Source organism: Notolepis coatsorum, assembly GCF_963971535.1.
Source record: "Notolepis coatsorum genome assembly, chromosome: 18".
Classification (NCBI taxonomy): domain Eukaryota; kingdom Metazoa; phylum Chordata; class Actinopteri; order Aulopiformes; family Paralepididae; genus Notolepis; species Notolepis coatsorum.
Window position 1 is genome coordinate 70,019,044 of NC_140182.1, and position 23,425 is coordinate 70,042,468.

Here is a 23,425-nt window from a genome sequence, read left to right on the forward strand (position 1 = left end):
TGTCTGTCTGCCTGCCTGCCTGCCTGCCTGTCTGTCTGTCTGCCTGTATGTATGTCTGTCGCCTGTCTGTCTGCTCAGAGTGCTTCTCTGTTATGCACCACTGCACAACGAGATGACCCAGTCGTTATGGAAGTATGTGTGAATGCATTGACTGTAATGTCACTGTGATATCACAGATGTCTTATTTGGTATTGTCATGGGTCAACCGGTCCTGTAAAATATAGTGGCACCACGCCAATCTCTTGTATTTTTCAATCCTCCCGTCACCACAAGCCCGCCTTACCCAGACTGACAGCCAACCATGTACCTATCAATGTGACTAGAACCGGAAGTGACCGTAACAGTATCACCTAATGTCACCGTGTTTGTCCTTTCTCCAGAACCGTCGATGCCAAAGGATACCAGGTCATATGCCAACTCCTCCACCAAGCTGGTTGTGAAGTGGGCACCACCAGCCTCGCCCAATGGCAACCTGACCTTCTACCTGGTGCGCTGGCAGAAGCAGGCAGAGGACAGGGAGCTCTACCATCACAACTACTGCTCCAAAGGTCCGTCAGTCTCTCTTTATTGTTGTCTTTCTTGTCACGTTTATGAACTATTTCCTTTAATTTGATACAAAAACAGTGCATTGTTAAAAGAAAAAGCACATTTAATTTCAAACCTTTATTTCAACTCGTAAGACGACACTGAGGTTACCCTCATTTACAGCCACGACAAGCTTACAAAACATGTAGTTAGCAGTAGTTTATCAGCAATTTCGTACATATAGGCACAATAAATAAGAATAAACAATTAAAGAAATCAGCTAAGACAGTTACAAGTCGACACACAGTGGTCAGAGATCATACATGCAGTTCATACATGTATCTAGGGATTCCCCCGAAACCCGGTTCTAAATGGGAACCGTTACTAAATTAGAAAAAACCGGAGTATTGATAAGCTCCGACGTTATCGGTACTGCTATCTGTAGTCTAGGAGCGGATTAGCTACGGAGCTAACAGTGTACCATCCATCTGCGATGCAACGGTGGCAACCAGAAACACTGGAAACGGACTAACGTTAACGTTATGCCGAGTTCATACTACACTACACGTATGAACTCGACATAACGTTAACGTTACTCCGTTTCCATGAAGTGTTTAATTAGCAGCAATCTGTTGTTGAAAATGTGACGTGCAAATCTCCGTGCATAGCACCGGAAACCGGAAACGCGAGGACAGGAAGCCGTCATGAAATCATTGTAGTCATATTGTAGTCTTTTAGTCTTATTAAACTAAAAGATTTTAACAAAATAAAAAGCAGCAGCACTATTGGATACCTGAGTAAAGGAAGCCCTAAGAGGCCGTACATTCATACATTTTATTTACTCCGTTTTCCCGTGATAACGAGTTAATTTAATTAGTTTTCTCGTGATAACGGGATAATTTTCTCGAGATCTCGGGAAAACGAAACAATAGTCTAGTTACGTATATATTAGATCACTGCAGGAAACATCATTCAGTGTCGCAATTGTCAGAGGAGCAGGTAGCCTTTTTTTGCGGTGCATCACAGTCACGAAAGGGGCTAAAGGAGCAGGAGGATATTGATCACCGCGTCACATATCTCTTCAATCAAGGCCTGACACAGGCTGAAATAGCTTTATGCCTTGCTGTTACAGATAATATATATATACACATAAGTGTGCGTCATCTAAGAAGACGGTTAGCAAAGGCTTCAGCTTTACCGGCGGCGCAAGTGAGCTCTCAAAGAGCACCTGGCTACGGGAGGCTGCAACTCGAAACTGGCCCCTGTATGTCCAAACCCCTCCACCCACCCCCCCCTAATGTACAGTCTCCTCCCCATCGTATGTATATTTTCTGTTAGGTCTCTGTTTAACAGTACTGTATATTTGCATATCTTGTATGTCACAAATGTAACAGCACTGTGTACCTGTATGTCATGTACCCCCTGGCCTGAAATAAATTATCCCGTTATTACGAGAAAACGGACTTCGTAATGTCGAGATAACTAAATAATAAGTCGTTATCACAAGAAACGGTGAAATGATCCCGTTATCACGAGAAAACTAATTAAATTAACTCGTTATCATGGGAAAACGGAGTAAATAAAATGTATGAATGTACGGCCTCTTAGGGCTTCCGTAACTGAGTCATGTTTGCTATGTATTTCTTTCTTTAGGGGAGTAGGACATTTGTTTCACAGTTTTAGCATGATGTTTTATAAATGGCTAGGTTAAACACAGGTTTTGTTTTAAGAGGGGGGGGTTTGATTTGATTTGATTGAAGTTTATTTCAAATATGCAACACAACAAACAAACATCAAGTACAGATATGGCCTTAAGCCGTTAAAATAATAAATGTATAATATTTTTTTTTAAATAATAATAATCTAAAAGAACCGATAAGAGTATCGATAAAATCCCGAACCGTTAACCAGTATCGATAAGAGTAGTAGTATTGATAAAATCCTAACGATACCCATCCTACATGTATCATACATACATGTCCCGTCAGGGAAACCCGGATGTAAATATAGTTGTTTACTAAAGACTCTCTGTGTTCTGGAACAGAACTGAAGGTTCCTATCCGTATCTCTGCCACGGGGCTCTCGGACATGGAGGACGGCACCAAGCCCACCAAGTCGGACCTGGCCGGAGACAAGGGCCCGTGCTGCGTCTGTCCCAAGACCCCCGAGGAGAAGGACCGGGAGAAGGACGACCGGGTCTTCCTGAAGATGTTCGAGAACTTCCTCCACAACGCCATCTTCCTTCCAAGGTACCGTAAACCCAAACCGCCGTAATATCGACCTCCGAGTGACTTCCCCTGCGGTTCGCAACCGGCTATTCTCGGTACTTGCTCCACAATGGTGGAACGAACTCCCCACCACAGTCAGGACAGCTGAAGCCCGCCCAATCTTTCGCCGTCGACTAAAAACACACTTCTTCAATCTATATCTGAAATAAAAAATAAAGAATAAATAACCTTCTTACTGTCTTACTATATTACTACCTACTATACTAATATGTCTCTACTACTATGCACTCAACACTGCAGCACCCAAGTTTCAACACTGTTTGATGAACATCGTTACTCAGCTGAAAGAGTCGTACAGAACTCGTAAGTCGCTTTGGATAAAAGTGTCAGCTAAATGACTAAATGTAAATGTTCCAACCCGCCCTCGTTCCAAACCGCCTTTTCGGGGGTCGGGCTGAAAGGAGTTCATCATCAATGGGCTGAGCTTGTTTTTTTAATATGGAGTGAGGTGGTAGTTTGGGGCGTATTGAGTCATCTTGTGAGGCTGACAGGGTCTAAACAGCAGGGAGAGAGGGGGTTAGGGGTAGAGGTGGTCCGCCGGGCTTGGCCCTTCGTCAGGACCGCTGATGAGGAGACGTCAGGATCCAAACGCCAGCTCTGCGTTGCCGTGGCGACAGTAGCAGCACCGCAATGTTGGGGGACCCTGAGCAGGCAGCAGTTTAGACCTAACAAACAAACACGGGGGAGAGATGTGATGAAGGAGTCTGAGGGGCCTCGTTTGGCTGCACGCTTCCAGCTGCTTGGCCTCTTGTTCCCCACAACGGGACCGACATCTGCGTCGTGTTATCATTCTACCTTGCTCGTGGCTATGGATGTTTTACTGTTTCAGAGAGACTCCCGGTCCTGCCCCCTCCTCCCACACACTCTCTCCTTCTCATACTGTACAGAGAGAGAGAGAGAGAGAGGAGAGAGGAGAGAGAGAGAGAGAGAGAGAGAGAGAGAGAGAGAGAGAGGAGAGGGAGGGAGAGGGAGGAGAGGGAGAGAGAGAGAGAGAGAGAGAGAGGAGAGAGAGAGAGAGAGAGAGAGAGAGAGAGAGAGAGAGAGAGAGAGAGAGAGAGAGGGAGAGGGAGAGGGAGGGGGGGGGGAGAGGGAGAGGGAGAGGGAGAGAGAGAGAGAGAGAGAGAGAGAGAGAGAGAGAGAGAGAGAGAGAGAGAGAGAGAGAGAGAGAGAGAGAGAGAGAGGAGAGAGAGAGAGAGAGAGAGAGAGAGGAGAGAGAGAGAGAGAGAGAGAGAGAGAGAGAATCTTGAAAGTGAGCCTTTTCTGGGTAAACTCAGGACACTTTTTTCACTGCTCCATATGGCTGAAGAACCTGTGTGTGTATGTGTGTATGTATATCTGTGTGTGTCTGTCTGTGTCCGTGTGTGTTTATGAGTGTGTGTGTGTGTGTGTCCGTGTGTGTGTGTGTGTGTGTGTCCGTGTGTGTGTGTGTGTGTGTCCGTGTGTGCACTCAAGACCTCTCTGTTTGTGTACCAGAGGTGTAACCTTACCCCCCCATTCATCTCCGTGTTGACACACTCTGCCGGCCTCTGCTGAGCAGCCCCGGCAGGCACCTGATAGATCCATACCGCCAGGCCCAACCCGGAGCCTCCGCAGTCCACTCACCCGGAGCGCCGCGACGGTGCCCTTCTCCTCTCCTCTGTAACACGCTCGTGGAATTGGATCAATATGTCTTCAGAGAGAGAACAATAAAACAAAGCGCTCTATTGTAATTGTTCTCATTGTACCCCCCACCCCCCCCCCCACAAGCCCTGTGTGATTTGTTATAGTATAGCTGTCTAGGATACGGGACGAGTGGCAGGTCTCTGGCTCGCAGCGCGGGGCTCAGCTTGTGTTTGCACAGGCTCTCCACTGTAACCAAGTACACAGTTCCTTTACTTAAGTAAAAGTAGAAATACTATAATACTATATAAATAAACGAGTGCTCTGTAAAAGTAAAACTCCTCCATTCAAATTCTACTTAAGTAAAAGTAGAGAAGTATTGCTATTGAATGTAAGTAAATGTATGCATTCTACACAGTGGTGGAAGAAGTACACAGTTCCTTTACTTAAGTAGAAGTAGGTAAAAGTAAAAACTCCTCCATTAAAAATTCTACTTAGGTAAAAAGTAGAGAATTATTTGCTATTGAATGTACTTAATTGTACTTGTAATTAATTGTTTAGAGAAGAAGGGAAGCGGAGGAGGGAGGCTGAAAACAGAAACAAAAAGAGGAGAGGAATTGTTTTCCATTATGTCCTTTACTCTGCTGCTCGATCACCTCCCAGACAGAGGCAGGCAGGCAGACAGACAGACAGACAGACAGACAGACAGACAGGACAGACAGACAGACAGACAGGACAGACAGACAGACAGACAGACAGACAGACAGACAGACAGACAGACAGACAGACAGACAGGACAGACAGACAGACAGACAGACAGACAGACAGACAGACAGACAGACAGACAGGACAGACAGACGACAGAGAGTAATACATACTGTACGGACAGACAGACCGCACAGACAGGCAGACATACTGTACATACAGACAGACATATAGTCATACTGTACATACATACAGACAGACATACAGCAATACATACTGTATGGACAGACAGACCGTACAGACAGACAGACATACTGCACATACAGACAGATAGTCATACTGTACAGACAGACAGACAGACAGACAGACAGACAGACAGACAGACAGACAGACAGACAGACAGACAGACAGGACAGACAGACAGGACAGACAGACAGACAGACAGACAGACAGACAGACAGGCAGGCAGGCAGACAGGCAGGCAGGGACAGATAGACAGACAGACAGACAGACAGACAGACAGACAGGCAGGCAGACAGGCAGCAGGCAGACAGATAGACAGACAGGACAGACATGCAGACAGACAGACAAAGACAGAAATACAGACAGACAGACAGACAGACAGACAGACAGAACAGACAGACAGACAGACAGACAGACAGACAGACAGACAGACAGGACAGACAGACAGACAGACAGACAGACAGACAGACAGGCTGACAGACTGGGAGGTGAGAGAGAGTTACACACATGGACGGTGGCCATAATGTCTGCGAGGACCCTCTGGCACATTCCATAACTATATCAGCTGATTGGACCATTACAACTGTAATCACCTGCTATTGGAACTCGCAATGAATACATTGAAGATGACATCATCGATGGAAACAGGCCCTCTGTGAACCTGTGCACATTACCCAGTTCCCTCTCCCTCAGAAAGCGTTTGACATTTCACTTGATCTTTAGCTCTGCACAGTATGACCATGAAGTAATCTGTCCTTGGACCCCCCTGTCTCTAGACACCCTTCGCTCTGGTACGGAGGCTGCAGCCTGCGTGGCTCTGGTCAGGGCCTAGTGTTAACTTAAGCTATTCTGGCCACAGACAGAGGGTGCAGTCATGGCCCTTCTCCCTGGATCCCACGGTGTAAAGGTGAGAAAACAGGGATCTTTTTTTAGGATGGGGAGCGCAGGACTGCAGTCACCGGCTGGGTAGAAGGTCACGCTTCAGTCAACTGTACTTCAGCTGAGGATCATTGTAACTAGCCCCCCTCTTCCGCTGCCCTGGCCAATCTATGCCCCCTATACCACTGCCCTGGCCATTCTATGCTCCTTGTACTGCTGCCCTGGCCATTCTATATCACCTCTACCGCTGCCCTGGCCATTCTATGCCCCTTGTACTGCTGCCCTGGCCATTCTATGCCCCTTGTACTGCTGCCCTGGCCATTCTATACCCCCTCTACTGCTGCCCTGGCCATTATATGCCCCCTCTACTACTGCCCTGGCCATTATATGCCCCCTCTACTGCTGACCTGGCTGACCTATGGACCCTCTACTAGTACTACTGACCTGGCTGACCTATGGACCCTCTACTGCTGACCTGGCTGACCTATGGACCCTCTACTGCTGCCTGGCTGACCTATGGACCCTCTACTGCTGACCTGGCTGACCTATGGACCCTCTACTGCTGCCTGGCTGACCTATGGACCCTCTACTGCTGCCTGGCTGACCTATGGACCCTCTACTGCTGCCTGGCTGACCTATGGACCCTCTACTACTGACCTGGATGACCTATGGACCCTCTACTACTGACCTGGATGACCTATGGATCCTAAAGCACATAAAGAAACCAGAGCCCATACTATACTGCAGGTGTCCCTCTGACCCGGCTGGCTCATGTCACCTATACTCCTACCCTGCTCCTCTTACTCTCACTTTACTATGGAGCCCTGGATTCAGTCTGGAATGCCATTGACACCCATGCTTGCTTATAGAATAGAATAGAATAGAATAGAATAGAATAGAATAGAATAGAATAGAATAGAATAGAAATACTTTTATTATCCCGTGGGAAATTAGACACTACAAATCGCTCAACATTTAAACATTTAGACAGGACAGGTCACAAATTAGAATAATAACACAAATCAAATCAAATCAATGTGCTTGTGCCTGTACTAGCTGTTCTCTAAAGCCAGTCTTCATAGCTGTTGGGTGTATTGTTAATAGTAGTGGATAGTTCTGGGTGTATTAACAGTAGTGGATCGTTTTGAGTGTATTAATAGTCGTGGATCGTTTTAGGCGTATTGTTAATGGTATTGCTGGACCTTGGCTTCTGCTGGACCAGTTAAAACTGTTGGAATGGAATGTTGACAGGAGTGTGCGACTGCTACTGGTCTTTCCCACAGATGTGTGTGTGTGTGTGTGTGTGTGTGTGTGTGTGTGTGTGTGTGTGTGTGTGTGTGTGTGTGTGTGTGTGTGTGTGTGTGTGTGTGTGTGTGTGTGTGTGTGTGTGTGTGTGTGTGTGTGTGTGTGTGTGTGTGTGTGTGTGTGTGTGTGTGTGTGTGTGTGTGTGTGTGTGTGTGTGTGTGTGTGTGTGTGTGTGTGTGTGTGTGTGTGTGTGTCTGGATTTTTCCACAGTGAATTAACCCTTGCGTGTCTAGTCTGGTCAGTTGCAAAATACTCTTGACATTGGCTTTGTCCAATAATGTCTTCATTAGAATTTGAGACTTTAGCAATTTAGACATGCCCAATACTCTGTTTCAATAATTTGCCTTACGCACCGGCTCTTACAGTACGGACTTAAGCAAATATGTCAAATAAGTCAAGTGACCAATAAGCATTCCATGTGGATCACTCTCCTCACATTCAGTCAACCATCTACTAGACATACTGTACAAAGTAGTTCCATTGTGCCTATCATATCACCTCTAATGTTTGTCAGCATTGCCTTGCCACTCCTTTGGATCAATACGCCTTTGATTTACAGACTCAGTCAGAGCCACCACCCCTCTTTCTCTCCCTCAGTCCCAGTTGACTGCCCGTGTGGGGCTGATTGTTGACTCCTTTCAGAGACCCAGAGCGAGCCAATCGTTACGCAGCCACTAAAGGTTACTCTGGGTAAGATAGAATAGAATAGAATAGAATAGAATAGAATAGAATAGAATAGAATAGAATAGAATAGAATAGAATAGAAATACTTTTATTATCCCATGGGAAATTTGACACTGCAAATCGCTCAACATTTAAACATTTAAACATTTAGACAGAACAGGTCACGAATAAGAATAATAAAACAAATCAAATCAAGTTGCCTAAGATAAGAGTAGAGTAAAATAGAATAAAAATGGAATAAAATATACAGTAAATAAATACAGTAAAAATATACTGAGGTCTACAGTACTGTAGGTGTAATATTGCACAGTGCTGTTTCAAACTAAGTCCAGGAAGATGGTAACTGCCACTCTGTGCTCAGTGATGCAGTGAGGCACAGTGATGCATTGTATAGTCTGATGGCTGTTGGAATGAAGGACTTCCTGTGCCGTTCAGTGCTGCATTTAGGTAGTGTGAGCCTGGCACTGAACATGCTCCTCCTGTCCGACAAGTCTGTGTATAGTGGGTGGGAGGGGTTTTCCCTGATGGCCTGGAGCTTAGCAAGGCTCCTCCTCTCCGCCACCCTCGCTAGGGAGTCCAGCTCCACCCCAACCACGCTGCTGGCCTTCCTGACCAGCTTATCCAGCCTGTTTGTGTCCCCTGCTCTCAGTCCACTGCCCCAGCAGGTCACAGCGTACAAGAAGGCGCCCGCCACCACCGACTCATAAAACATCCTCAATATCCTTGTACAGACATTGAAGGATCTCAGCCTTCTGAGGAAGTAGAGTCGGCTCTGGCCCTATAAGATGTATGTGCCTCTGTGGTAAATAGCCCCTGGTGTGTTGTGCTGCCATCCAACTGTAGCTGAGGTCTGATTAACTCTGGTACTGTAGCTGAGGTCTGATGAACTCCTGTAGTAGCTGAGGTCTGATGAACTCCTGTACTGTAGCTGAGGTCTGATTAACTCTGGTACTGTAGCTGAGGTCTGATTAACTCCTGTACTGTAGCTGAGGTCTGATTAACTCCTGTACTGTAGCTGAGGTCTGATTAACTCCTGTACTGTAGCTGAGGTCTGATGAACTCCTGTACTGTAGCTGAGGTCTGATTAACTCCTGTACTGTAGCTGAGGTCTGATTAACTCTGGTACTGTAGCTGAGGTCTGATTAACTCTGGTACTGTAGCTGAGGTCTGATTAACTCCTGTACTGTAGCTGAGGTCTGATTAACTCCTGTACTGTAGCTGAGGTCTGATTAACTCTGGTACTGTAGCTGAGGTCTGATGAACTCTGGTACTGTAGCTGAGGTCTGATTAACTCCTGTACTGTAGCTGAGGTCTGATGAACTCTGGTACTGTAGCTGAGGTCTGATTAACTCTGGTACTGTAGCTGAGGTCTGATTAACTCTGGTACTGTAGCTGATGAGGTCTGATGAACTACTGTACTGTAGCTGAGGTCTGATTAACTCTGGTACTGTAGCTGAGGTCTGATGAACTACTGTACTGTAGCTGAGGTCTGATGAACTACTGTACTGTAGCTGAGGTCTGATTAACTCTGGTACTGTAGCTGAGGTCTGATTAACTCCTGTACTGTAGCTGATGAGGTCTGATGAACTACTGCCACCGCCAGCTACCGCCTGCTTGTTCTCAATTGCAGCCAGAGCCCACCTTGCAGCCAGAGCTGTCCCACACCACCGCACTGTCCCACACCACCGCACTGTCCCACACCACCGCACTGCCCCACACCACCGCACTGCCCCACACCACCGCACTGTCCCACACCACCGCACTGTCCCACACCACCGCACTGCCCCACACCACCACACTGCCCCACACCACCGCACTGTCCCACACCACCGCACTGTCCCACACCACCGCACTGTCCCACACCACCGCACTGCCCCACACCACCGCACTGTCCCACACCACCACACTGCCCCACACCACCGCACTGTCCCACACCACCGCACTGCCCCACACCACCGCACTGTCCCACACCACCGCACTGTCCCACACCACCGCACTGTCCCACACCACCGCACTGCCCCACACCACCGCACTGTCCCACACCACCGCACTGCCCCACACCACCGCACTGTCCCACACCACCACACTGCCCCACACCACCACACTGTCCCACACCACCGCACTGCCCCACACCACCGCACTGCCCCACACCACCGCACTGCCCCACACCACCGCACTGTCCCACACCACCACACTGCCCCACACCACCACACTGTCCCACACCACCGCACTGCCCCACACCACCACACTGTCCCACACCACCACACTGTCCCACACCACCGCACTGCCCCACACCACCGCACTGCCCCACACCACCGCACTGCCCCACACCACCGCACTGTCCCACACCACCACACTGTCCCACACCACCGCACTGCCCCACACCACCGCACTGCCCCACACCACCACACTGCCCCACACCACCGCACTGTCCCACACCACCACACTGCCCCACACCACCGCACTGTCCCACACCACCACACTGTCCCACACCACCGCACTGTCCCACACCACCGCACTGCCCCACACCACCACACTGCCCCACACCACCACACTGTCCCACACCACCACACTGCCCCACACCACCGCCCTGTCCCACACCACCGCACTGCCCCACACCACCGCACTGCCCCACACCACCACACTGCCCCACACCACCACACTGTCCCACACCACCGCCCTGTCCCACACCACCACACTGTCCCACACCACCGCACTGTCCCACACCACCGCACTGCCCCACACCACCGCACTGCCCCGCACCACCGCACTGTCCCACACCACCGCACTGTCCCACACCACCACACTGCCCCACACCACCACACTGTCCCACACCACCACACTGTCCCACACCACCACACTGCCCCACACCACCACACTGCCCCACACCACCACACTGTCCCACACCACCGCACTGCCCCACATCACCGCACTGCCCCACACCACCGCACTGCCCCACACCACAGCACTGTCCCACACCACCGCACTGCCCCACACCACCACACTGCCCCACACCACCACACTGCCCCACACCACCGCACTGCCCCACACCACCACACTGCCCCACACCACCGCACTGCCCCACACCACCGCCCTGCCCCACACCACCGCACTGCGTCTCTGATACGTCACAAACAAAAAGAAGAAAAAACTAAAAACGTTAACCAGTCATTTGTGCTTCGTGTTTCTCCTCCGGGGGTTGAATTGTGACATTTCATTGTTAAGTAGAATCGTGCACACATCCATCATTACTGTGGCTTCTGTTTTACGCGTAGGAGTTGTTTTTTATTATGGATTAAGAGATTAGGAGAGCATTTATCTTAATGTGGATGAGTAGTAGTTTCTCTCTATCTCTCTATCTCTCTCTCCCCCCTCTCTCTCTCTCTCTCTCTCTCTCTCTCTCTCTCTCTCTCTCTCTCTCTATCTCTCTCTCCCCCTCTCTCTCTCTCTCTCTCTCTCTCTCTCTCTCTCTCTCTCTCTCTCTATCTCTCTCCCCCTCTCTATCTCTCTATCTCTCTCCCTCTCTCTATCTCTCTCACCCCCTCTCTCTATCTATCTCTCTCCCTCCCTCTCTCTCTCTTTCTCTCTCTCTCTCTCTCTATCTCTCTCTCTCTCTCTCTCTCTCTCTCTCTCTCTCTCTCTCACTCTCTCTCTCACTAGGGGCTGTACACACACACACACACACACACACACACACACACACACACACACACACACACACACACACACACACACACACACACACACACACACACACACACACGGAGGGATACTATATGTTTCTGTCACGGTACTTTGCTTCTCTAAGCTCCACCCTGTCCAGTGAGACTGTTGTTGCTATATGTGTAAGTTGCTGTTGTGGCCTACAGTATGGACACTTGCGGTAATGTTAAACTGTCCTCGTCAGACCTTCTTCTGGGGCTTCGACCACAGCGTACGTCTGCTCTCGTTACCCTGTCCTGCCGTACCATGTGTTCTCCTTCCTGTCCTCAACGGCCCTCGGCCTACTTAAAGGGGCTCTTTGCCGATTTTCAAACTGAATCTGCAGTGGCAGGTCCACAGGTCCTCAGTCTCTGCGTCCACCAGGCAAACACACTACTGACGGATAGACTCTGAAGGATCACATGAGCACAAAAAGCACCTTAAGTGACTTACACACCACACAAGCACACGTATAGCACACACACACACTGTTGCTAACATATACCTTGTATTGTATAGTTTGTATAGATAGAATATACTTTGTGTATTATGTTTACAAATCTACTACGGTTGAGGAACCGGGAAAACAATCATCTCACGTCTTTGAGCAAGACACTTAACCCCTAATTGCTCCCGTTGAGCAGGTTGGCACCTTGCTTGGTCGCCTCCGCCGTCGGTGTGTGAATGGGTGAAATGTGAGGAACAAAAAAATTTCAATTGTAAAGCGCTTTGGATAAAATGTAAACATTTTTACCATCTATCTTTCAGACCGCCGGACCGTCGGCGTAGAGACCTATTCGGCGTGGCTAACGGCACTCTGGGGGCGAACGCCACCACCACCCCCGGGCCGGAGGGGAACAACACGGACGGGGTGCCCCCTCTCAGGGAGTACCCGTTCTCAGAGGACCGCAGCCGCACGGAGTACATGGAGATCAACAGCCTGCAGCCGTTCACCGTCTACCGCATCGACATCCACGCCTGCAACCAGGAGGTGCGCCGGTGCAGCGCCTCCGCCTTCGTCTTCTCCAGGACCAAACCGGCCGGTAGGTGTGGCGCTGGCCGCGGACATCAGTGTGCTTCTTTTTTTATTTTATGAAACCGTTATATTGGGGGGGAAACAATATTAACCCTTTCGCTACCACACTACAAAGGGTTAACATTTCACTACCACACTACAGAAGGTTAACCCTTTCACTACCACACTACAAATGGTTAACCCTTTCACTACCACACTACAAAGGGTTAACATTTCACTACCACACTACAGAAGGTTAACCCTTTCACTACCACACTACAAATGGTTAACCCTTTCACTACCACACTACAAAGGGCTAACACTTGCACTACCACACTACATAGGGTTAACCCTTTCACTACCACACTACACAGGGTTAACCCTCTCACTACCACACTACAAAGGGTTAACCCTTTCACTACCACACTTCTGTTTATTCTTCTACACTTTTTTAATATATTTTTTTAGATCTAATTATATTGTCTATATTTATGTCTTTCTACTATTACCCTGCCCATACCTGTACCTCCCACCCCCCCTCCCCCATGCTGCTATGACGCCCAAATTTCCCCAAGGGGATCAATAAAGGAAGATTTGATCTTATCTGTGTATTATATAATGTGTGTGTGTGTGTGTGTGTCACAGACAAAGCGGACGACATCCCAGGGAAGGTGATCTATGAGCGGGATGAGAAGGTGGAGGGGTGTGTGGTCCTGCGCTGGCCAGAGCCTCACCGGCCCAACGGCCTCATCCTCATGTACGAGATCAAGTTCCGTCTGGGGAACGAGGTGCGTCTGATGCTTCTCCTTCACATTTGTTGTCGGAAGAGAGAATATCCACTCACTGTCCTATTGCCCCGCAGTAGACCGCTTGCAAAATGAGATTAGATTTAGTTTAGTTTAGTTTATAGTTATTTATAGTTTATTCAGTTTATAGTTATAGTTTATATTTATACTTATAGTTTATAGTTATAGTTTGTATAGATAGAATACGTTGTGTATAGGGATGTCCGATATTATGGGCCGACCGATATTATCGGCCGATATCGGTAGTAAAATGTGATATCGGAAAATATTGGTATCGGTAAAAAAAAAAAAAAACAATAACAATTTTTTTTTATTTTTTTTTTACATTTATTTAACCATTATTTACCCAGGCAAGCAAGTAAGAACCAATTCTTATTTTATTTATTGTCAAAAGTATGCATGTTGGTTTAATTCAACAAGAGATATGTAATGTTAATTTTAACTTTTTTAATGATCATATTTTGCACAGATAATGCTTACATTTAGAAAGCCTTTTGAATGCATCCAGTGAAATTATTAGTTACCTGAAATTATTCAGTTTTTTTGGGGGGAAACCCTGCATATATCGGTATCGGTTGATATCGGTATCGGTATCGGAAATTAAGAGTTGGACAATATCGGAATATCGGTATCGGTAAAAAAGCCAATATCGAGCATCCCTAGTTGTGTATTATGTTTACAAATCTACTACGGTTGAGGAGCCGGGAAAAACAAGCATTTTCACGTTTTTCACGATTCGATTAGATTAGGGCCTTCACTTCCTCCAACATCAGCACACAAAAACACAAAAATATGTAGAGTTGTGTTTAAGGCGATGTCATTACTTGAGGTCGGGGGTAGTTAAAAGGTGTTGTTAAGGGATATTTAATACTGACACATGCTATTCTGAGTGTCTGGAGGGCAGTGTTATTTAAATTTCTCAAGGGAGGTGGGATTTATATTTACCGCACATATATATATATATCCATATCTGTCTGAACCTACCTGCATATAATCCTTCTATATACCTACTTATACACCTGCATATAACCCATACAAAGCATGATAGTAATAGCAATAATGCTGTATGTATGTATATATATATTGTAGGGCTGTCAGTTTATCACGTTAATTAGATTAATTAATTACACAGCAAATTATCGCGTTATGAAAATTTACTCAAAATGTATTACATTTTTTATTTTATTTTTTTAATATCATTCATTCCATAAGAACGTAGACTACACAGGCACATCTATGGATCTCAGGGAATGTATTCCCAGTGTCAGAAATACTGTGTCTGTTACTAGGCTTGAGTAAATTGTAATGAAGCAAATGAGAATATCGATACATTTTTTTTTATCTTTGACTGTGAATAACACCATGCTAACATTGACCAGACCTGAAAAATCTAAGCTAATGAATAAATGGAAGATGATTAAACAGAAGGTTTTGTAGATACACTACAGTACTGAATTCTGCCATCCGGACACATACAATTTGAAATATGATTATAGAATAGCAGGCCTAAAATGGTTATGCGATTAATTAGATTAATTAATTACAAATCCTGTAATTAATTAGATAAATTTTTTTTAATCGCCTGACAGCACTAATATATTCTTAGTATACATCTGTCTGTACATACCTGCATATAATTTGTAGATACTATATCTATATCTGTACATATCCCCTACTTACTCTTACACTGCTGGCGTATATTCCATCTATACAAACTATAACTTTAAACTATAACTATAAATATTAACTATAACTATAAACTGAATAAGCTATAAATAACTATAAACTAAAACTATAAACTAAACATAATACACTACTGTACTGTATATGTTAGCAGCAGTGTGTGTGTAATAAGTGTGCTTGTGTGGTGTGTAAGTCACTTAAGGTGCTTTTGTGTGTCTGCTCATGTGATCATTCTATCTATCCGTCAGTTACTTAAGTAAAACTTAAGTAAAAAGTAAATTGTGTCTTCTATTCGCAACCTGATGTCAGTTGGTTTGAAAAAAGTATTGGCAAGTGGGCATTAATAATATTTAAGCAATAATACACAAGAACCAGTGGAATATCAGGAATATTGCCACGGCTGTGATGCGCCCGCAGCCACGAGAGCGAAGCTCGAGGCATCACAGACAATGTTCCCCCTAAGGTGCGCCCGTGCGCGCGCGAGCGCGCACATGGCAAAACGCTCCCGCGCACATCTGAAATCGGTCGCAAAAAAAAATAAAAAATTTAATTCAACAAACATGACCATGTTCACGTCTTAAACTCATACTGAGGCTTTAGTTTTGGTTTTAAATTGCATATCATCATTAATTTATTTATTGTCACACAGAGCAGAAGAATTTTGCCAAAACAAACCAATAGTATCCAGCATCAGAACGGCAGACCAGCCACACTCTCAGACCCAAACACATTTCCTTTGATTTAATTATACATCAAATGATTTATGTCAAGGATTGCAATGCCTCGCTTGAATGAAGTTAACTTTTCACCTGGATAACGTCAACATTCAGGGTGAATGTAATGTGAGAAATTGGGATAAATATATATATATTTTCTTTTTTTTTCTTTTTTTTTGATCGGATCGGGAAAGATCGGTATCGGTAGATACTCAAAATTACATGATCGGGATCGGATCGGGAGCAAAAAAATTTGATCGCATCCCTAACCATCCCTAACCCTGTTGCGTGTGACGTTACCAAGAGAAGCCCCGCTTTCAGTGCTTTGTGGGCAGCGCTACTGCACGCTCACACAGACACACACAACAGATGAGGAAATGGACAGATCCGACCAGCATTGCTGGCTCCTCACAATGCAAACGCGAAAATGTACATTACAGATGAACTGCAGAGAAAACTTCCAATTTATCATCCCGGTCGAGACTAATTGGAAGCGGAGTGCAACGCGTGCAAAGCTTGACCATATGTTTATGTGTCTAATAAAGGTGCTGGCGATCTCAAAGCTCACATGGACACAGCAAAACATTACAAACAAAGCAGTGCGAGGCGAGAGTTTGATGGCAAAGTTGACCGAATTGATTGAAGAATGCAGCTATACAGAGAGAGAAAGAAAATCATTTAAAACTATTTTGATGCCTCAAAAATATGTTTTGGTTTGATAAGATGCTTATGATACAATCATTCTAAGGATTATGTGTGTAATAAATTAGTTTAGTACACTAATTGCAACAAATCTGAAACTGCATAGTGCACTTTTAAATTAGTATCTTTGTGAGGTTACTGTTTTATAATTTACATTACATTGAAAAGATAAAGATATATTTTTTAAAGCTGGATTTTCTAATACAGAAGAGGTATTATTTAGAACATTACATCATATTTTTCTTGTTATTTATTTTGTCCAGTAAGACTTGAAAATATATATTATTTTGTCATAGGTTGATTTAGTTATTTTCTTGCGATTTGTCAGATAGATTACTTTAGGCATAATACAGCATGTTGAGTAACTTTGGTTATAGAGAGATATTATTTTGTTATATAAAATAATATAAACAATAATTTTATATCCATACAGAGGAGGTATACTTTAAATATATTATAATGATAAGGCATCTTTGAGTAAACTTTGATTAAGTATCTTGAGGCTGAAGGCAGTGTCCTCTTTAAAAGAAATCACAATATGGTCACCCTTGAAGTCGCATTATAATTCTCTTAATAAAATAATGACGAGTCAGCCTCCTAAAAAGACAAAAGTTAGTGACACGACTTACACCGCCGCCGCCAACCCAGCCAAAGTAAGGACTATGCTCTGTATCATCAATCAATGGTCAAATAAATATTTGATTAAGGAATATAATATGCCTTTTTGTATTATTTCTCTGTGTATCAGCAAAATGTCTATATTTTTATGTTAGACATTAAGGGAAATTAAGATTCTCAGATTTTTTACAAACCGCCGCATATCAACTAACCGGTTAATCGGCAGGTGACGTATGTTGCTCAGTAGTTGCTGATGTCTGCTCAGGAGGTTTGAGTGTTTGCTCAGACCAAAAAATTATTAGAGGGAACATTGAGCACAGAGTGGCAATATTCCTGATATTCCCCTGGTTCGAGTGTATTATCGCTTTTATACAGAAAGTTGCACCGTCGGGAAAAATATAGGATGAATACAGACAATTCTAGGGTCTTTTATATTGATTTCAGTGAACTTGGCGTAGAAAAATAGTTCCTAAAGATGTATCGTTGCTATGGAATTTCAAATGGAGTAGGCTATCAACAAGCTTGGCAACGCAAACTAATGACGTATTATTCTAATTTATACAACAGGTAGGTCCGACCACCTGTTTACCAAGGTGGAACGCTGTTTTAATGTACGACCTAGGACCATTATTTTTATTATTATTATAAAAATCAAGCGAGAATGTACCCATTTAGATTCCAAATATGTAGTCAGTTCGTCCAAATAACACTTGTTTGGAAATGTGCTCCAACGTTTTGGGATATTGGGCGGCGGGCTGCGACAGGACTTTGGTTAACACATGCCCAGTTTAACAATGTGAGGTTTGATTGATTGATTGAAAACTTTATTAACAGATTGATATCTAATTTAACGTACCCGTTAACTATACAAGTGGATAGATAGAGGACGGGAAACGAATGATGTATTAGTCTAATTTAACGTACCCGTTAACTAGTGGACGGGAAACTTGAACTTGAACTAATGGTAATAATAAAAACAGCATTATTAGACATGCCAATCCATCGAAAGGAGCTGGACGCGCTGGAGAAAAGCCTTCAACATCACCAAGTCACGGCCTGGGCATTGAACTGCCCCAACTCCCGGAACTGTCCGAGGTGCTGATCCTCTATATACACTTGTTTATAGTTAACGGGTACATTAAATCAAATAACGTAGCTCCTCTTTCGATGGATTGACATGTCTAATAATGCTGTTTTTATTATTACCGTTAGATGTAGGCCTGTCATCTATTTCTATCCACTCGTTTACTTACTTAAATCAAACGTAATATTGTCGGTGGAGTAGATCATGTTGACAGTCGAGTTGCTGTTTTGCAGTTACAGTTACCGTTTTGATGGCAGTTGAAACTTTCTACAACATTCTAAAGCCAGCGCAGTGGTATATTCATGGTGATTTAACCGTGAGTGTATCATGAATATACTCATGGCTTAGAACACTCTCGACCAATCACAATGTGTGGTCGGACCTACCTGTTGTATAATAATAATAAACTGTATTTGTATAGCACCTTTCAGAATTGCAGTAGTGCTTCACAGCAGTAAAAAAGACATAAAATGAGCACAAAATTGGCAGATCAAGAGCAATGCATGAAGTGCAGACGTAAAATAAGTATGAGTCTGGCTACAGCTCCGTAGAACACATAGATTTTCTTTTCCTTTTGAAAGTCCACACTTGTGTGTTTTTGATTTATCTGTAAACAAAGACCGAAAATGAAACTATTCATCATCATCATCGTCATCATCATCATCATCATCATCATCATCAGTCTGGCTACAGCTCCGTAGAACACAGAACCCTGAGGAACCGAACCGGACCCCCGCTTCTCAGCCTTGAACGCTCTCTCTTGTCATTTGTCCCCCCCCCTCCTGTTAGCCTGAGAAACCCGAGTGTGTGTCGCGGCAGGAGTACCGTGAGCACCGCGGCGCCCGGCTGACCAACCTGGGCTCTGGGAACTACTCTGCCCGCGTGCGCGCCACCTCCCTGGCAGGGAACGGCTCCTGGACCGACACCGTCTCCTTCTACGTGCCGCTGCCCAAACGTAAGGACGTAGTTTCCGACCGTGTGCGAGAAATGTACAGTTAGTTTAATTTAGTTTAATTTCAAACCTTTATTTAGAATAGAATAGAAGTACTTTATTGATCCCGAGGGAAATTCAGCACCACAGATAGCACACAATAAACATTGAACATTTAGGTAGTCAAAAATCTAAGATATACAGCCAAGAATATACATACAGTAATATACAGTCAAATGTACGGTAAAAATTTACAATGTAGATGTAAAATGTCCAGGAAGATTTAAACTCGAAAGGCAACCGAGGTTTCCATCGTTTACAGTCACGTCGAGTGTATGTACAGAAATAAGCTAAGATAAAGCATATAAAATCACACAGCATAGGCGGCTGGGTGGCGCAGCGGACATTGCACTCGTCACCAACGCAAGAGACACCGGTATCGAATCCGGCTGTCAGTGTTGCCTCCGGCTTGGGCCGGCCGTCATACTGACTCAATTGGCAGAGTTAGTGGGAGGGAAGTCGAAGGGTGGTAGTCTGGTCGTTGTAAACAGCGACTCCTACAGGTCGGTCAGGGCGCCTGCACAGCAAAGACAGGAAAATGGCAGGGGCAGTGTGAGCCTCCTACACGTTACTCCTCGCCAATGAGAGTCCGCGCTGGCAGGTGAAAAGATGTGACCACATGTATCGGAGGGGACATGTGATGGGCTTCTATCCTCCGTACGACCGGCCAGTGGGGGGCACATGTGAGCAACGATCAGGACAGGGGAGGGAGAATTGGCACGAGAGGTAAATTGGGATGGGAGAAAAATCACAGAAAAAGGAGGAGAAAAAGTAGATACATTTTTTTTTCTAAATCACACAGCATATAAAACCATAACAAAGAGACAAGATGAGGCAAAGACCAAGGATAGCAAATCAACTAAAACATGTACAACTTGATTGACTAAGATTGGAGATCAAGGTTTTAAACTCTGCAACAGAGGGGAGAAATTCAAGCTTTCAGGACTGTTGGAGTTCATTCCATGAGCTAGAGGGGCATCATAGCAAAATGCAGATGTACCCTGTTCAGAGCAAACTGGGGAACATAAAGACACTAGAATGGGTTCCAACGGTTCCACAACTTGGAACCTAATTTGGAACCAATGTCCAAAATTTGGTTTGTGACATTAATTTTGGTTTGTACAGAGACATGATAAATACATTTCACAGGCTGATAGTCTGTGACTGTTTTGTTTATTATTTTATCTTACTTTATTATTGTTTTTTCTTTTCACAGCAAATTATCTTTGTATATATTTTTTTTACATTGTTATTTTCTTATATTTATTGTTCGAAATAAAACGATTCATTCATATTCATTCATTCGTTCACAATAGGAACTCACATGACGGTAAAGAACATACAGGCAGTGTAATATATAATTTTACAGTAATGCAACATTTACCCTACACTGAACTACACTGTATGCTTTTTACCGGATCTATTTATTTTACCCTATTCATATGGATATCATGTGAAATCCCAGGCCTCTGTTGACCAGTTGTATTTTTCCGTTGCGTCTGACAGAAGACTATAACGTCACGTTCTACCTGGTCATCATCATCCCCATCATGGTGGTGGTGCTCCTCAGCCTGGTGCTCACCGCGCTCTTCTTCGTCAACAGAAAGAGGTATGTAGTGCATCACTCAATGTCATTTCCACACCAGGACATTTGTTCCCCTTGATTACATCGCAGACTTTACTACTGCTGTCAGAAAAATGTACGACCAGCACCACCGCACTTAAGGCGCTCCCATAGTCCAGCAGACTGTACACAGAGCAGACTCCGCGGATGTCCGCGCGGCTCTTTGAGCTTTCATAGTCGAGCAGATCTCAGCAGACGTCCGCGGTCTATTTCCTACATTTCTCGCACCAGTTTTACTACATTTCCCACAATTCTGTCTGTTCTACTGTACTGGCAGATCAGAGGGAACATTATCAGCGGGAGAGCGAGAGAGAGAGCGAGAGAGAGAGCGAGAGAGAGAGCGAGAGAGAGAGAGAGAGAGAGAGAGAGAGAGAGAGCGCTTCACGGGCTCATCTCTCTCCTCGCGCCACCAATCGCTCGCGCAGTGTCACATTTAATGCAGTTCGATGTCAACCAAAACGCCGAGCAGCGTTTTGTGTGACACCAAGTCAGCGGCGCGGATGTCCGCGCCTCAGAAAATAGGAGCGTCGCACCTGTGGGTCTGCTGTCCCCTGAGATCAAAGCTCAAGAGTCCGCGCGGACATCCGCGGAGTCTGCTCTGTGTACAGTCTGCTGGACTATGGGAGCGCCTTTAAGGTGCCGTAAGTGGTATTTGTTTGTTAAAATAACAATAACAAACAATAATAATGTGTTTAAATAGCCATCACTGATGTAGAGTGTTTGGTCAGTAACATGAGTCACCCAGTCCATGAGAACTCCATGTGGAAAAAATGGAAATAAAAACTAGTAAATATAATGCTATAAAATAATCAGCAAATTTGGCTTGGCAAGATGTCTTGAAATACATATCTAGGGTTCTCTCTCCTGATTGGATAAAGTTGGAATGGGATAGCAGAACATGTATTTCCTGTTTATTCCCACGTGTCCACTATCAAAGAGACCCCGCCCCCGGCTCACCCAGGTGTGTTTGTGTCCACTATCAAAGAGGCCCCGCCTCCTGGCTCAGCCAGGTGTGTTTGTGTCCACTATCAAAGAGGCCCCGCCTCCTGGCTCACCCAGGTGTGTTTGTGTCCACTATCAAAGAGGCCCCGCCCCCCGGCTCAGCCAGGTGTGTTTGTGTCCACTATCAAAGAGGCCCCGCCCCCTGGCTCAGCCAGGTGTGTTTGTGTCCACTATCAAAGAGGCCCCGCCTCCTGGCTCAGCCAGGTGTGTGTGTGTCCACTATCAAAGCGGCCCCGCCCCCCGGCTCACCCAGGTGTGTTTATGTCCACTATCAAAGAGGCCCCGCCTCCTGGCTCACCCAGGTGTGTTTGTGTCCACTATCAAAGAGGCCCCGCCCCCCGGCTCAGCCAGGTGTGTTTATGTCCACTATCAAAGAGGCCCCGCCTCCTGGCTCACCCAGGTGTGTTTGTGTCCACTATCAAAGAGGCCCCGCCCCCCGGCTCAGCCAGGTGTGTTTGTGTCCACTATCAAAGAGGCCCCGCCCCCCGGCTCAGCCAGGTGTGTTTGTGTCCACTATCAAAGAGGCCCCGCCCCCTGGCTCACCCAGGTGTGTTTATGTCCACTATCAAAGAGGCCCCGCCCCCCGGCTCAGCCAGGTGTGTTTGTGTCCACTATCAAAGAGGCCCCGCCCCCCGGCTCAGCCAGGTGTGTTTGTGTCCACTATCAAAGAGGCCCCGCCCCCCGGCTCAGCCAGGTGTGTTTGTGTCCACTATCAAAGAGGCCCCGCCCCCCGGCTCACCCAGGTGTGTTTATGTCCACTATCAAAGAGGCCCCGCCCCCCGGCTCACCCAGGTGTGTTTATGTCCACTATCAAAGAGGCCCCGCCCCCCGGCTCACCCAGGTGTGTTTATGTCCACAGGAACAGCGACAGGCTGGGGAATGGAGTCCTTTATGCTTCGGTCAACCCAGAGTACTTCAGTGCTGCCGAGAGTAAGAACACTTTTAGCACGTCATCCATTCTCCTAACAACAGTGTCATAAGCGACCATGTACATAATGGTACATAATGTAAATTGTGTTATAGATATATTAGTAATATATTTACATTTAGTATTGCTTTCCAAGCCACCCAACCTGATACAAATACTGGTTAGGCTTAGGGTTAAGGTTAAGGTTATGGTCAGTTTATAATAACAGTGTGGCTAAGCTTAGGGTTAGGGTTAAGGTTCTGGTTAGTTTAAAGGTAACAGTGTGGTTAAGCTTAAGGCTCCCACATACTTCCTTCCGCAAGCCGCATCCGCACGTGCGCATTGGT

The 23,425-nt window shown here is 45.7% G+C and overlaps 1 protein-coding gene across 1 annotated transcript in view; it reads left to right on the forward strand.

Annotated features, from left to right (window-relative positions):
* The window catches only part of LOC311245382 (insulin-like growth factor 1 receptor), a gene marked incomplete at both ends in the record, with an annotated part of 66,259 nt that overhangs the window by 30,773 nt on the left and 12,061 nt on the right, over positions 1 to 23,425 (forward strand). Inside the window, 7 exons of the mRNA XM_084335224.1 lie at positions 381 to 548; positions 2,570 to 2,774; positions 12,699 to 12,973; positions 13,591 to 13,733; positions 19,344 to 19,509; positions 21,052 to 21,154; positions 23,031 to 23,101. Coding sequence (XP_084191350.1) covers positions 381 to 548; positions 2,570 to 2,774; positions 12,699 to 12,973; positions 13,591 to 13,733; positions 19,344 to 19,509; positions 21,052 to 21,154; positions 23,031 to 23,101 — 1,131 coding nt within the window. The remainder of the gene's footprint in view (positions 1 to 380; positions 549 to 2,569; positions 2,775 to 12,698; positions 12,974 to 13,590; positions 13,734 to 19,343; positions 19,510 to 21,051; positions 21,155 to 23,030; positions 23,102 to 23,425) is intronic.